Source organism: Halteromyces radiatus (genome assembly GCF_025201355.1).
Source record: "Halteromyces radiatus strain CBS 162.75 chromosome Unknown BX664scaffold_5, whole genome shotgun sequence".
Classification (NCBI taxonomy): domain Eukaryota; kingdom Fungi; phylum Mucoromycota; class Mucoromycetes; order Mucorales; family Cunninghamellaceae; genus Halteromyces; species Halteromyces radiatus.
The window spans coordinates 856,854-870,067 of NW_026251691.1; the positions used below are offsets into that span (position 1 = coordinate 856,854).

At 32.4% G+C, this 13,214-nt stretch overlaps 6 protein-coding genes and 1 non-coding gene across 7 annotated transcripts; 1 reads left to right on the forward strand and 6 right to left on the reverse strand.

Moving 5' to 3' along the window:
• Positions 1 to 27: 27 nt before the first annotated feature.
• On the reverse strand, positions 28 to 122 carry BX664DRAFT_t88. Its single transcript has one exon. It is a non-coding gene; the product is annotated as a tRNA-Ile (tRNA).
• Positions 123 to 1,501: 1,379 nt separating this feature from the next.
• Positions 1,502 to 2,108, forward strand: BX664DRAFT_335498 (uncharacterized protein). Its single transcript, XM_051545913.1, has 2 exons — positions 1,502 to 1,796; positions 1,873 to 2,108. Exons 1-2 carry the CDS (start codon positions 1,530 to 1,532, stop codon positions 2,035 to 2,037), a joined length of 432 nt encoding a protein of 143 aa, XP_051398971.1. The 5' UTR covers positions 1,502 to 1,529; the 3' UTR covers positions 2,038 to 2,108.
• On the reverse strand, positions 1,981 to 3,501 carry BX664DRAFT_335499 (uracil-DNA glycosylase-like protein). Its single transcript, XM_051545914.1, has 5 exons — positions 3,133 to 3,501; positions 2,910 to 3,033; positions 2,580 to 2,825; positions 2,425 to 2,522; positions 1,981 to 2,328 (listed from the first exon to the last, which is right to left on the reverse strand). Exons 1-5 carry the CDS (start codon positions 3,436 to 3,438, stop codon positions 2,185 to 2,187), a joined length of 918 nt encoding a protein of 305 aa, XP_051398972.1. The 5' UTR covers positions 3,439 to 3,501; the 3' UTR covers positions 1,981 to 2,184.
• Positions 3,502 to 4,026: 525 nt separating this feature from the next.
• Positions 4,027 to 9,032, reverse strand: BX664DRAFT_335502 (uncharacterized protein). Its single transcript, XM_051545915.1, has 16 exons — positions 8,783 to 9,032; positions 8,551 to 8,700; positions 8,201 to 8,473; positions 7,703 to 8,140; positions 7,441 to 7,627; positions 7,196 to 7,371; positions 6,827 to 7,099; positions 6,627 to 6,740; positions 5,933 to 6,547; positions 5,754 to 5,847; positions 5,549 to 5,664; positions 5,092 to 5,474; positions 4,878 to 5,015; positions 4,660 to 4,812; positions 4,346 to 4,583; positions 4,027 to 4,261 (listed from the first exon to the last, which is right to left on the reverse strand). Exons 1-16 carry the CDS (start codon positions 8,948 to 8,950, stop codon positions 4,148 to 4,150), a joined length of 3,630 nt encoding a protein of 1,209 aa, XP_051398973.1. The 5' UTR covers positions 8,951 to 9,032; the 3' UTR covers positions 4,027 to 4,147.
• A 368-nt stretch (positions 9,033 to 9,400) lies between these two features.
• Positions 9,401 to 11,413, reverse strand: BX664DRAFT_335503 (kinase-like domain-containing protein). Its single transcript, XM_051545916.1, has 3 exons — positions 11,081 to 11,413; positions 10,564 to 11,010; positions 9,401 to 10,488 (listed from the first exon to the last, which is right to left on the reverse strand). Exons 1-3 carry the CDS (start codon positions 11,288 to 11,290, stop codon positions 9,442 to 9,444), a joined length of 1,704 nt encoding a protein of 567 aa, XP_051398974.1. The 5' UTR covers positions 11,291 to 11,413; the 3' UTR covers positions 9,401 to 9,441.
• On the reverse strand, positions 11,413 to 11,958 carry BX664DRAFT_335504 (uncharacterized protein). The gene is made up of 3 exons (XM_051545917.1): positions 11,905 to 11,958; positions 11,681 to 11,808; positions 11,413 to 11,584 (listed from the first exon to the last, which is right to left on the reverse strand). Exons 1-3 carry the CDS (start codon positions 11,925 to 11,927, stop codon positions 11,574 to 11,576), a joined length of 162 nt encoding a protein of 53 aa, XP_051398975.1. The 5' UTR covers positions 11,928 to 11,958; the 3' UTR covers positions 11,413 to 11,573.
• BX664DRAFT_359856 (uncharacterized protein) lies at positions 11,959 to 13,037 on the reverse strand (the record flags this gene model as incomplete). Its single annotated transcript, XM_051548115.1, has 3 exons — positions 11,959 to 12,254; positions 12,604 to 12,764; positions 12,884 to 13,037. The coding sequence occupies 3 exons, from the start codon at positions 13,035 to 13,037 to the stop codon at positions 12,213 to 12,215; spliced, it is 357 nt and encodes a 118-aa protein (XP_051398976.1). The 3' UTR covers positions 11,959 to 12,212.
• Between the last annotated feature and the right edge of the window lie 177 nt (positions 13,038 to 13,214).

The window sequence follows — 13,214 nt, forward strand, 5'->3', positions numbered from 1 at the left end:
GACATACCAAACATTATCAAAAAAAATTTCCCCTGGCGAGGATCGAACTCGCGATTTTCGCGTGACTCTTATATAGCTTTAACTATAAGCACGAGGCCTTAAACCAACTAGGCCACAGGGGAATCGATTTTAAAAGGCCGATATCCACTATATCTTTCAGTTCTAAACTGGTGCCACCCGAGTTACACAAAAACACGGAATAAACGGCATTTTGATTCCGTGCCCAATCATATTACTTGGTATGGAAGCTTTTTCTTTTTTTTTTTTTTTTTTTTTTTTTTGTCAGAGCTCGATCCCACTTTCCCATTCCACAGACTTTTTTTTTTTTTTTCGATCTCCCAAAGTTTTTTTTTTTCTTTTTTTTTTTTTTTTTTTGATTGTCAAGTCTAAAGAATGGTTGAGAAACGTGTATGGACAAGACGATGTTAGAATGAATAAATAAATGGTCGAAGATTTACTTGTTGAAAAGCAAGTTCATAGAATAAAAATATAAATGAAGAAAAAAAAAACTGTAGATAATGAATGTTGATTGTATTGTTTTTATTGTATGTATTTATCAGTCATGAATCATAAAGACAAGCAAAATCAATGGATATATAATTATCATCATTCGCTTTTCAGGTAACACTAAACTAATCTTACTTATTGACACGTAATATCTAAAAGGTATAATTCAATAAAAAAAAAAAAAGAGCTAAGTTAATTGTATAATAATAGGATCTGCTGAAGGAGAGTAGTTGTTGTTCCATGGGCAATTCAATCTTTCTTTATTAACCTTGATATCTACTGTATTTGGTGAGTGATGGAATCATTGTCGTTCAATTCTGTTGCGAAAGTCGAGCAATGCTTGTTCCATCAAGTCTTGGTGTTGGTAGTCAGTGAGTGTATTTGAGGATATCCAATTGTTGCAATGTTATCACCGCGAAGCTCATTCACATTGGTCGAAACTGTATGATTGAAATATGATCTATACAACGTAAGAAATCATTAGCCATCTAAACATATAAAACCTTGGTAGTTAAACTAGAATGAAAGAAACTAAATAAGGATTAATTCATATTTATTTTACCTCTATCAATTTTCTGTGCATAACTTGCATCTGTTAAACAGGAGAGGATGATAATAGTATATGGGAGGAAAAAGGAAAAGAAAAGTGAATAAAAAAAAAAAAAAAACAATTGTCACCCCGCTAAATTTAATGCCAAACTTAGAAAAATCCATCACTGAACAATTTGACAAAAAAAAAAAAAAAAAAAAAAAAGAATATCACCCCACATTTCACTTGCTTAAATATTGATGATTAAGAAAAAAAAATGGTATGATAGACAAAAAAAAAATCATAGGTTTCTCCATATCACTTAAAAAAGAATTGTTGTTGCTGTTGTTTCATCTGAATCCCATCATCTGATCATTTTTATAATCCTAGGAATTCCCGTTAGTTTATATATATATATAAAAAAAAGAACAGCTACTATTTCTTTTTTTTTTCTTTCTTTCTTTTTCTTTTTTTTTAAAAAAAATAAAACATCATGGATTCTCAATTTGCTCCTCAACAAGATGTCGATAATATGGTTGATTCTGATAACGTGACGATCAATGGATTCATGTTCTGCGCACGTCATGGATTAGAATTATGCAATAAATGTCCTACAGATAATCGAGGTGCAAATAACATGATAGTGGAGGATGGATTGCATGAAAAACTATCCGAGGAAGAATATAATACGAAATGGCAAGGAGATGATCGTGAACCATTCTCAGTGGCACATCAATGGACACGTGTATCCAATGGCAAGGTAAAAAAAAAAAAAAATGATTGGAAATAGAAAAATAACATTTTCTTATTTTTTTTTTTTTTTTTTTATATATTAGCCTGCTTGTATGGAACATAAAGAGGTCGGATGTAAAGAATGCTTTGATTGGGGTGAGAAATTGTATCGTGGTATTCATGGTCATCGTAAGCAAAGACAAAGCCGATTACATAAAAAAGATAAACATCCTCATGATGAAAGCCAAAAGGAGAAAGTCATGCATTAGTCGTTATAAAGATGGGAATAATGGATATCTTTATTTGATCAAATACAATAATAAAAATAAAAATAAAAAAAAATCAGCAGAAACTAATAATCCATTGATTTTTTTTTTTTTGTACATGCCACTAAGTTAATGATATCTAATATTTGTTCAGTCTTCAAGACAGTCCCAATTGATCGGTGTGCGTCCTCTTGATTCCAAAAAGTTGTTGGCTTTAACAAAATGTTGACAATCAAAAAATCCTCGATGTGCTGATAGTGGAGATGGGTGGACTGATTTGAGTACTAGATGTTTCTATTTAATATATAAAAGTACAGGATGTGAGACTATATATATATATAAATATCTTTCTATCTTCTTCTCTTTGATTTTTTTTTTTTTTTTTTTTACCGATTTGTTGATTTTGGCACCTTTTTTTTGAGCATGAGAACCCCAGAGTAAGAAGACAATATTGGATTTCTTTTCGTTCAAGTAATCAATCACAGCATCTAAAAAAAAGAAAAAAAGATCAGTATAACGTATGATTCCTATTTTGATGAACTTACCAGTAAAAGGTTCCCATCCTTGATTACTATGACTTGCAGCAGCTGCTCGACGAACTGTGAGAGAAGTATTCAACATCAATACACCTTGTTTGGCCCAGTTTTCAAGATAACCATGATCTGGCTTTTTGAAGTTAGGATAATCATTGATCAAAGCTTTGTAAATATTAACAAGAGAAGGTGGTGTTGGTACTCCTTTTGCAACAGAGAAACATAACCCATGAGCTTGCTTGGGACCATGATATGGATCTGTTTAAATAACAAACAAACAAACAAATAAGTATCATTTTGTATTTCGCCCTATATATATATATATATATATATATATATTACCTTGACCGATAATCACCACTTTAATATTAGAAGGTGGGGTATAGTTGGACCAACTATAAATGTCTTTGGCAGGAGGATAGATTACTTGTTTGTTCAATAGTTCTTGTTTCAAGTATTTCTTTAACTAAACAAAACAAAACAAAAATGAAAAGATATATTTCATTGTTATAGTTTCCAAGGATACCATAATAAAATCACTGTTTCTTTTTTCAAAAGAACTTACTTTGATAAAGTAGGGTTTTGTTAATTCAGGTCTTAATACCTTGAGCCATTCTTGATGCATAGTTGTCATTTCCAAGTGAAGAAGGTTTTTGGTTTCATCATCTAAACCATCAAATAATTTTGCAACAAGATCAGTGTTATTCTCAGTAAGGTTTTGGTCGAAAGTCGTTGACATCTGTTTCTCGGTAACGGTTACTACTGTTTTTGTTGTAGTAGTTGATGGTTTGAACATGGATGTCAATGTGGCTTGTTTCTTGACACCTTCTCGACTGTCTGTTAATGCTGGTCGCTTGTTTGTAGTTTGCATGACTAGTAATGTTTGGTGCTGTCAGAAGAAAAGGAAAAGAAAAGAAAAGAAAAGAAGAAAAAAAAAAAAAAAAAGGCAACACTCTTTTTTTTTTTTTTTTTTTTTTTTTTTACTCCGGTTTCGCGTCTTCATAATAGTCACTTTTAGAGTTACAGCATAAAATCTAACTTTATTTCAATGCAAGAAGACACTCTGCTATTCTACTCCCTTCTTTTCCTCTTCGAAACAGCTAGAATAGAAAAATTTATTTTGTGGATGTGATTTGAAATTATTTTTTTTTTCTTTAGATGAGAGAATGGTAAAGAAAAAAGGGAAAATCGACGGGAACTACTTCTTTTATAGCGATGATGGTATTAATGATGCTACTGATTGAAGATATTAAATTTGACAGCAATGTAAGATTTTTATTTTTGTCATTTTTTACTAGAAAGGAATAAGATTCATTCCGTTATATCAAGAAAAGAAAAACAGAGGATGAGAATATCTAGGCATTATAAAATCCAAGTGATTATACCTCGCAAGAGACAGTGTGAAAGAGAGAGAGCTTTATCAAGGGTTACAAAAGATCAAGACACAAGTAACAAACATTACATTCTTTTGAGATCAAATCAATCATCATCTTTATTTCAATGTATGGAAAAGCGGGGTATATTTACATACTATACAATCTAGGTTGATAACACTATTTCAAAAGAGAGACTGAATTTCATCAAGATGCCATAGATGTCGTATTCTTGCTCCATCCACGCTTTTGACCAACTACCGATGTCGTGTCAGCTCCAGTTTTCTTGTTGTTGTGTTTATCGATTCTTGATGTCGTTCTCTGTTATGTACAAAAATTGTTGTTTAAACACCTGTCAGTACCTAGTTCCATTTTTCTATATCTTATTTTTTTTTTTTTTTTTACCTCCACCACGGATGTACCATCCTTGAACCGAGTTTTGAATAGGACGTTTGCATTGTTGAACATACCATCTTTTAATGAAACCACCAAAAACTGAGACCCTTTGAATCTTGTACGTAATAATTGTCCAATGTTTTGAGTATGAGATAAATCCAATGCAGCATCTACTTCATCTAGAATATACATGGGCGCTGGTTTGAATTGTAATAGTGATAGGATAAGTGAAAGCGCAATCAACGATCTAGATTCATCAAAAAAAAAAGTATGAGAAAAGGAAAGCTAGGTTATGTATATGTATATATATATATATATAGTACCTTTGACCACCGCTAAGTTCAGTTAAACTTTGTTTCCAAACGCCACCAAGACATACTTTGACTTCTAATCCTTCCGAGATAGTTTTGCCTTCAGGAGCTTGCAATTTACATGTATTTCCAGCTAGCAGGTCACCAAAGATAGCAGCAAAATCACTATTAAAAAAAAAACACGACCATGATCAGATACTGTCATTTATAAATTTGTTTTGGACACTTACTCATTCACTTTGCGCCATGTGTTTTCCAATGCTTCAAGCTTGTAATTTTCTAAAGACACCACTGTTTCTTCAATTTTTTGTCGATCCTTTTGCACTGTTTCCAGCATTTTCTTTAGAGACGTTTCTTTCTTTTCCACACTAAAAAAAAAGTAAGGGTCAGTCTCGTCTTCTTTTTTTTTCTCTCTCTTCTTTTTGCAATTGTTTGAGGACTTACTTGTCAATCATGTTCATCACTCGTACATTAATCTTCTTGCGCATAGTGTCATGTTTGGCTACCACCTGTTGTAGCATCTTTTTGGTCTCCGAGATGCTGATGTTCCTGTAGTCGTAAGCAGAATTTTCTTGTCCAAAGAATTCTTTCTGATCAGCAATCCATTCATGTTCGTTTTCCAAGTTTTCAATTGTTTGTCGGGCACCTTGTTGATCTTTTTGAAATCTATCCATATCATGTTGTATCTTTTGCACTTTAAGATTTACATCCACCATTTCCGAAGATTTTGCTTTGATCACCGCTTCTAATTCTTGGATTTCTTCATTATAAGAGTTCATTAGGTTGATTTCATATTCCAACTTTGATTTGGCTTCATCAGTTTTGGACTAGAAAGAAGAACGAATATTCACTCAAATGTGTTATCTTCGTTTTATTCCAATTTCTATTTTTTCCAATTTACCTTTAAATCATCCATTTCTTTGGACATATCCAATGTTTTTTGTTGAAGATCATCGATGTTTTGTTGTACTTTTTGCATATCTTGTTGACATTGTACAGTATCGGCTTCTAATTGTTCTATGATAGTCATCATCATAATAAAAAAAACACGATGTAATATGAATAATCCTTTCCTTGGTATCATTTTTCTTTTCTTATATTTTTACCAATTTCAAGTTCCAGAGTTTGTACGTTTCTTTGCATTTCCTTTGATTTCTTGGTAGAATGATTCAAACTAGATTTTAGATCTGTGACTTTTTTCTATAAGAAGAAAAAGAATGAGTAAGTATACACTTTATCAATCCTTTTCTTTTTTTTTTCTCCTTTCTTTCGCCCACCAACTTACGGTCATTTCTTGTAGTTTGAGTTGCTTGTTGCGATTGAAATCATTCATTTCTTGTTCAATTTTTTCAGCTTGAATCAATGCAGTTTCCTTGTCCTTTTGAGCTTGAGCCACCTTGGTTCGATGCATTGCCGTCTCTTCCTTGATGACTTCAAGGCGTTGCACCAGTTGACTATGAGCGCTTTTGGCCAGTCTAGTTTCTAGTAAATGCACTTCATGGGTTTGTAAATCCAGTCGTTGTTTATATTTTTGATATGCACCAATGGTTCTTTGAGCTTCAGCAATTTCCTTGTCTAGATCTGCGAGCTGTTGTCTGTGTTGCTTCAGGTCACGTCGGATGGTATTCAACTTTTGAACTTTAACTAATACACCAGATGTCACAGGTTTGGACCCACCAGATAAAGTGCCATGAGGATCATATATGTCACCATCCAGAGTTACCGATTTGATACGTAGTTTGTCGTCAAAGGTCACCCGTTTCGCCGTAGCTGCATCTTGACAAATAAATGTATTACCAAATATCCATTCCATAGCTTTCTGTACTTGCTCATCATAACCAACAAGCGTAAGAGCAAGATCAACTTGACCAGGTCCAAGGTTTTTGGCAATAGTGATTTTCTAAAAGTGAAAATAAAAAGATCATTAATCATTTTTTCTTTTTTTTACTTGATCTTACAACTGCTCAAGTAAATGTTACCTCAGCAGACACTTGAAAACTATCAATTTTGTTTAGAGGAATCAGTGTACAACGTCGACGAAGACGACCATGATCTAAAAGTTGAGCACCAACATCTTCGTTTTCAACAACAACCTACATTCATCGAGTGCAACGAAAAAAAAAAGTCAAATAAGTGGAAACATATTCATGTTGTCTTCAATTTTTTTTTTTATGCTTACGTTATACAAGCGGCCACCAGCACAAATTTCCAAAGCAGTGGATGCATCATAATTTTCCTTATCTAGAGTGATCAATTCAGCCACCATGCCTTTGACTTGAGATCGATCGAAATTGGGAGATGGATCGGAATAGTTAAAATCCAGATTGGAAAGATTTCTAGAGATATCTTCTTCTTGGTCCAACAAGTCATGAATGATATCCTGTTCTTTTGTTCTTCTATGATGTAAATCGGTTTCACGTTCGGGATCCCAGTTGAGTTGATTTAATTGTTGCTATTACCAAAGAAATAAATAACAAAACAATCAGATCAAATCGTACATACAAATGCTAATACGCTTTTCATCGTCGTTTTTTTCTTCTTTTAGTACCTCTATTTCTTCCAATGATCGTTTTTTGGAGGCAATTTCTTGAACTAGACCTTGATCTTGTTGAGCTACTTTTGCCGCTTGTAGTGACTTTTCGTCGAATTCCTTTTGCAAATGAGTGAGATTCAACTGAGCTTGTTCCTCCACAGTAGCAGCCTCGGTAGCAGCACTTTTGGATGCTAAAAATAGAGAATAATATTAGATATATATATAGTATGTATACATAAATAGATAGGATCCTTCCTTACCTTGGAGTTGTTCGCGATATCCATTTTCATGTCCTTCTTCCGAGGTAATCCCAGTTGTAAGAGTTTGAAGTAGCTCAGATGTACGTTGCAACTCATTTGATTTTTGATCGTAGGACAGTTTGAAGTCTTCATATTGTGTCTTGACAAGATCAAAAGTAGTCTTCTTTTCAGCGAGAGCTTGAGTGAGCTATTAATATCATGAGATATATATATATATAAAAGAGTTAATTATAACATTGGATAAAAGGTTCTTTATATTTACCTCATTGTAAGATGATGTCAGTGTGGATAGAGCAGCTAATTCATCAGCTGATGATCTTTCTTGCAAACTGTAGTTCGTTTTTAAGCGTACCATTTGATTTGAGTAATCTTTGACAAGTTGTTCCAAATCCTTGATGGCATTTCCTTCTTCTGTTGATTTTGTTCTCCAGCGTTCTGTAGCGGTTTGTTTATCTTCCTCCAAAGTTTCCAATTCTGTTTTCAAGAGATTTGTCCTTTCTAATAATCGATCTAAACGTTCTTGTTTTGCCGAGTTATCAGAATCGAATCGATTAAGTCGCTCCATATGTCGGTAATATTCATAAGATACAACAAAACGACTGAGGCGTTCCATTTCGGTTTCAACTTTCTGATATTCCAAGTAAAATTGCTTTTCGCCACGCAGTTGGTCCAGTCTGGGAGTGATTTCTTCACGAAGAATCTAAAGAAGAGATATTAATAAAATATTTTCGTTTCAACCCTATGTTTGAATAAACTTTACCGAATTGATTTCTTCCACTTTTCTATCTTTCTTCCCCATGGTTGCAAAAGCCTTATTTTTTCTGTCTTCAAACATCTTTGTCCCAGCCGCTTCTTCCACCATACTAAGAATTTCCGTTGGTTTCATATTCAGTACTTTGGTGATTCTTCCTTGCATGATTAAAAAGTGAGGATTGTTGATATTCAATTGAACTGACTGAAATAGATTTTGTACAGTTTGTTGTTGAGCATTATGTCCATTCAAAATATATTTTGTCTTGCCACCCATTAAAACCTTAAAAAGAAATAGGTACAAACTATCGATCAAAATATCGTTTATTTATTTATTTTTTCTTTGAAATGTTAGCTTACCTGTCTAGTGACTGTAATTTGTCGATATGTTTCGAATCCAAGAGGACTATTTACACGGTTTTCGTTATTAAAGACAATAGTGACAGATGCTTTAGTGACCCCAGCTTGACCGCGTTTGTAGATTAAGTCTTGAAGGTTACTTGCACGGACCTACAATATATTAAAAAAGATAGTAGAAAGAAAAAATAAATATTCGTTAATAATCTCTTTACTTTTATTTCATTATAATTACCTGACTAAGATTGGTAATCCCAAGTACAAAACAAATAGCATCCAAGATATTTGACTTTCCTGACCCATTGAGACCTGTGATAGCATTGAATTCAGCATCCCATCCAGTAATATGCGTTCTTGATACGTATGACTTGAATCCCTCTATAATAAGTTCTTCCAAGTACATTTGACTTTTTTTTATAAGATTAAAAAGAAAAAAAAGGGTACAAAAAGAAAAAAGAAAAGAAAAAGGGACAACAAAAAAAAAAAAGAGCTTGTAATGATTGAATTTGAATTTCAGTCAGTCGCGTTTTCCTTAACATTCGCGTTTCCATATGGATCATAATCAATTATATATATATATATATATATATAAATGCATTGTTTTATTGAAGTGATTAATAAATGAATGAATTAAAGTCATATATTTGTGCAATACACTAAAAGGAATTTGAGTGATTTGTTTTTCTTTTTTCATATTGATGATGATGATAATGAGAAATGAATATATATATATATATATATATAAAATTAAGATAATAATGGTAAAAGAGAGAAGAAAAAAAAAAAGTAAATGATGATAATGAATAAAATGATAATGAATAGAATGATAATGATTTGAGAATGGTAAAAAAAAAAAAAAAAAAAAAGAATAATAATAAGGATCACAATGGAAATTTAATGAGGATCAGAAGTTGAAGAAAAACCTTGGACAGGACTTGGATAATTTTCCAAACCATGATTGATAGCACGAGTCACGGAGGCAGATAAGATCACATCTTCGCGTAGAGTCAATCGTTGATGTGGAGAAGAGAATTGATTTTGATGTTCTTCCATAAATTCATCTATTTCTTTTCGTCTTTGATGTATGTAATCCAAAGTGACTTGTTCTATGGGTAGAGGCTTTGTTATTGTTGTTGAAGAAGAGGTAGAAGGGATCATGATATTCATTTTTTCCAGTCGTCGATATACCATATAAGCACTTGGTCGCTTGGTAGGATCAGAAGAAAGACAATCAGCATATAATTGTTCCCATTCAGGTAACACACCAGGTATAGGTTCAATACGAAATACCCAAGGATCTACAGGAGCATTGGCTGGAAAGGTGACACGGGAAATAAGTTGCCAAAGAATGACACCCAATGAATAGATATCAGCTTCTGTTGTAAGTCCAGATAATCCTTGAGCTACTTCAGGAGCTACATATGGCCATCTTCCACTCATACCTCCTTCTTTCTTAAAACGATAATGAGGATGTTTGAATTTATGTGGTTGATTTTCAATTTGTTGTAAGTAAGGTTGATGATGTTCTTGATCAATATGAGGAATGGATGTATCATTTGGTGAAATAGGTGGTGTTGGTGTAGTAGGTGGTGGTGGAGGTATTGTACGTGCACTTGTTGTTTGTTTTCGTTGCATAAAAGTAGCATCAACTAATTCACCCAATGTATCATCAAAGTTGAATAAAATATTTCGAGGATGAACATTACCATGAATATATTCCCAATGTAAATCCTTTACTGCTTTTGTGATACTGAGAGCTTGTCGTCGAGATTTTTGATAATCATTTGGAATAACATTTTGTAGATTTGTTTCTAAATTGCCAAAGGAAGCTTTACGCATGACCATCATCAAGTAGCTATATCCAGTAGTTTCATCAAAATGTACAGTGAGACCATAAAGAGGAATAATAGAAGCAATCAAACTTGGTTCAATATCGAATTTCTAAAACAAAACAAAAAAAAAAGAATCAGTAAAACCAAAACATAAAATAATAATAAAAATAATAATAATACTTACTTCATTAGTAGGATCAAAAGTCAAACCTTTTAAAAATACTAAATCCCAACGTTCAGGTATATGACCATTAATACGATAAGGAGGATCAAAACGAGCAACATAAGAAGAAGCTAAATGATCACCTTCTTCAACATGACTTTGAAGTTCCTTGTCAGTAAACCAAGAGGGAGGATAAAATGGTATAGTATTCAACCGAATTGTGCCGGCATTGGAAAGAGGTTTATTTGATTTTTGCCAAGTCAATAGATAACCACAAATAATTTCCAATAATTGACGATGATGAGGATGAATATGATGTCGTTCCGTAATATGATTTAACCAAGGTAATAAGATATCAATAGAATAAGGTTCTTGTAAAGGAGGACTTTGACCAGACCATTGCCACATATTTTCCATTGAGAAGACCACGTTCCACTTTTGATACCATTGATCTCCGATATCCCAAACCTAACAAAAGAATATATATATATATATATATGTTATTCAATAATAATAAATATAAATTATAATATATTACATATCTACCAAATTTTGGATGCATTTCATATTGAGCACAAGTATCATTTTTAAATTGAGAGAATGCTTGAGAAAAGTTCATTGTCGAATCACTTTCATAATGTAAGTTGAGACCATCTAGATCAAATAGCGATGAATAATTTGACACCAAAGGTTTGGCGTAGTGTGAATAAAAATGAGCATCGCAAGGTAAAAGATGTTCTTTCAACATAACGCATGTAACTTGACAAGCACTTCTTTAGAATATAATAATAAAAGGAATCATAAAATAAAAGAAGTTGTTATGAAAAAGAAGAAGAAGAAGAAGAAGAAAAAAAGAGGGAGTGAAAAAAAAAGAGAGAGAAAGAAAAAAAGAAAGAGTAATCTTTTATTGGTGTTGAATGAAAAAAAAAGGCTGTTTGATAGATTCTAGACCCGCATCAAACTTTTTTTGGTTGGTGTTCATCTTATGTATTCCATTCATGCAAATACACCAATCAAAACACCGTCTTTTTTTAAGAGCTACCTATTCAAACAAAAAATAAAAAAATAAAAAAAAAATAAAAAAGATTAATATATAATCAAGTATATTCTTTTCTTTTTCTTTTCTTTTTTTTATTACCTTCAGCTCCTTTACGTAAATCTGCTAATAATTCTTGTAATCTAGTACGTAATTTAGTTACTAATTCTTCTTCATCTTTATCAGGTAGAGGAAGTTGATCCAATAAATATTCAGCTTCATCAATAGTTCTAATTCAAAAAATATAAAATAAAAAAAATCATCATCCTATTGATCAATATATCATATAAGAAGAATTTGATTTTTTTTAAAAAAAAAAAACCTACAATACAATAGGTCCACGATTCATGATATCAATTTATTATTATTAAAAAAAAAGAGTATAAAAACAGTTGAAAATAAAAAAAAAAGATATGTTTGGGGAAAACTTTAAATAGAACTTATACCTTGCTTTTTTTTTGTGACTTTTTTGATATTGAAAAAAAGTAAAGTGACACAGAACGCCCACTGAACTACAGTCGAGAAAGTTAGGTTGGGTGAGGTTAGTTGAAACATGGGTTACCAATCTCAATATGGGTCAACTCCGCAAAGTGGGTCATGCTGGCGAAAGTGGATCAGGTCAACAACGACCAAGTTAGCTGTCAACACCATTTTGGTTTTGACTTTGACTATGATCCTATTATAAATTAATAAAAATATATATATATGAAGATATAATCTGAATGAAAAAAACACAATACAATAAAAACAAACAAACAAACAAACAAACAAACAAAAAGAAAACAAAATATTGTTTTTATTGGAATGTCAAATATGTAATAATGGTGGAATAGTACTTGGTATAATGTGACTAGTGTGATTAATAAAGAGGGAGTATATACATATAGAAAAAATTGCTTAGTGACGAGAGCTAATGGAACCGGAGGGCTGTTTTCGTTTTTTTTTTTTTTTTTTTTTTTTTTTTTTTTTTTTTGAGGTTGGGCTGGTAGGGTTGATGATTTCATTGAGTGTCGCCTGAATCCCACCATTGAGCTGTTGTTTTCAGTCCTTTCGATACAATTGGCCATGTAGGTTGTACAGAGTTTTTTCAAAAAGTCCAATTTCATGATAAATTGCGGCAAACCTTCATATGTCAACGGAATATCCAATCGTCCTAGTTCAAACATAACATAATGGCCTACTGATTCTAGCGAAAACAAGTAGAAAATCAGTGATTGCCCTAGTTACAAAAAAAAAAAAAAAAGGTTGTGAATATATGTGTGTTTCCCTCCCATTCGCACATAACCTACATATTGAATGATCTACCTACGACTTGAATTGCCATCAACGCCTTGATATAACCTTTATCAATGGAATTTTTGCAGAAATTTGCTAATCGAAAGAGGTTCATGTGGATGCTTTCAACGTTGTTCTCGGTATCACAGGTCTTGACTTCGCAGTATCCAATCGCGTATCGCATAAATAATATACACAAATAATAAGGTTAGAGATACAAAAAACACATCATCTTTTTGTTTACCAGTTCATCAAGACGTCAAGAATATGAAGGTCCAGGTCATCATTGTTTGGTTCAAGTGCCAACTCCATGAGTTCCATTTTTTTTTTTTTTTTTTGCTGTTCGAGACTTGCTATCCAA

What these genes read in the sequence shown, in the direction of transcription:
- BX664DRAFT_335504 (XM_051545917.1), bottom strand. Translation starts at nt 11,927, where the DNA reads ATGAATCGTGGACCTATTGTATT. An exon ending in AATCGTGGACCTATTGTATT is followed by an intron (nt 11,809 to 11,904) that starts GTAGGTTTTTTT and finishes TTTTTGAATTAG; the next exon opens with AACTATTGATGAAGCTGAAT.
- BX664DRAFT_335498 (XM_051545913.1), top strand. Translation starts at nt 1,530, where the DNA reads ATGGATTCTCAATTTGCTCCTCAACAAGATGTCGATAATATGGTTGAT. An exon ending in CACGTGTATCCAATGGCAAG is followed by an intron (nt 1,797 to 1,872) that starts GTAAAAAAAAAA and finishes TTTATATATTAG; the next exon opens with CCTGCTTGTATGGAACATAA.
- BX664DRAFT_335502 (XM_051545915.1), bottom strand. Translation starts at nt 8,950, where the DNA reads ATGTACTTGGAAGAACTTATTATAGAGGGATTCAAGTCATACGTATCA. An exon ending in ATATCGCGAACAACTCCAAG is followed by an intron (nt 7,372 to 7,440) that starts GTAAGGAAGGAT and finishes CTCTATTTTTAG; the next exon opens with CATCCAAAAGTGCTGCTACC. An exon ending in AACTCTGGAACTTGAAATTG is followed by an intron (nt 5,665 to 5,753) that starts GTAAAAATATAA and finishes TGACTATCATAG; the next exon opens with AACAATTAGAAGCCGATACT.
- BX664DRAFT_335503 (XM_051545916.1), bottom strand. Translation starts at nt 11,290, where the DNA reads ATGTTGAAAGAACATCTTTTACCTTGCGATGCTCATTTTTATTCACAC. An exon ending in ATCCAAAATTTGGTAGATAT is followed by an intron (nt 11,011 to 11,080) that starts GTAATATATTAT and finishes TTCTTTTGTTAG; the next exon opens with GTTTGGGATATCGGAGATCA. An exon ending in CTTTTGATCCTACTAATGAA is followed by an intron (nt 10,489 to 10,563) that starts GTAAGTATTATT and finishes GTTTTGTTTTAG; the next exon opens with AAATTCGATATTGAACCAAG.
- BX664DRAFT_335499 (XM_051545914.1), bottom strand. Translation starts at nt 3,438, where the DNA reads ATGCAAACTACAAACAAGCGACCAGCATTAACAGACAGTCGAGAAGGT. An exon ending in CAAAACCCTACTTTATCAAA is followed by an intron (nt 3,034 to 3,132) that starts GTAAGTTCTTTT and finishes TGTTTTGTTTAG; the next exon opens with TTAAAGAAATACTTGAAACA. An exon ending in GTGCCAAAATCAACAAATCG is followed by an intron (nt 2,329 to 2,424) that starts GTAAAAAAAAAA and finishes TATATTAAATAG; the next exon opens with AAACATCTAGTACTCAAATC.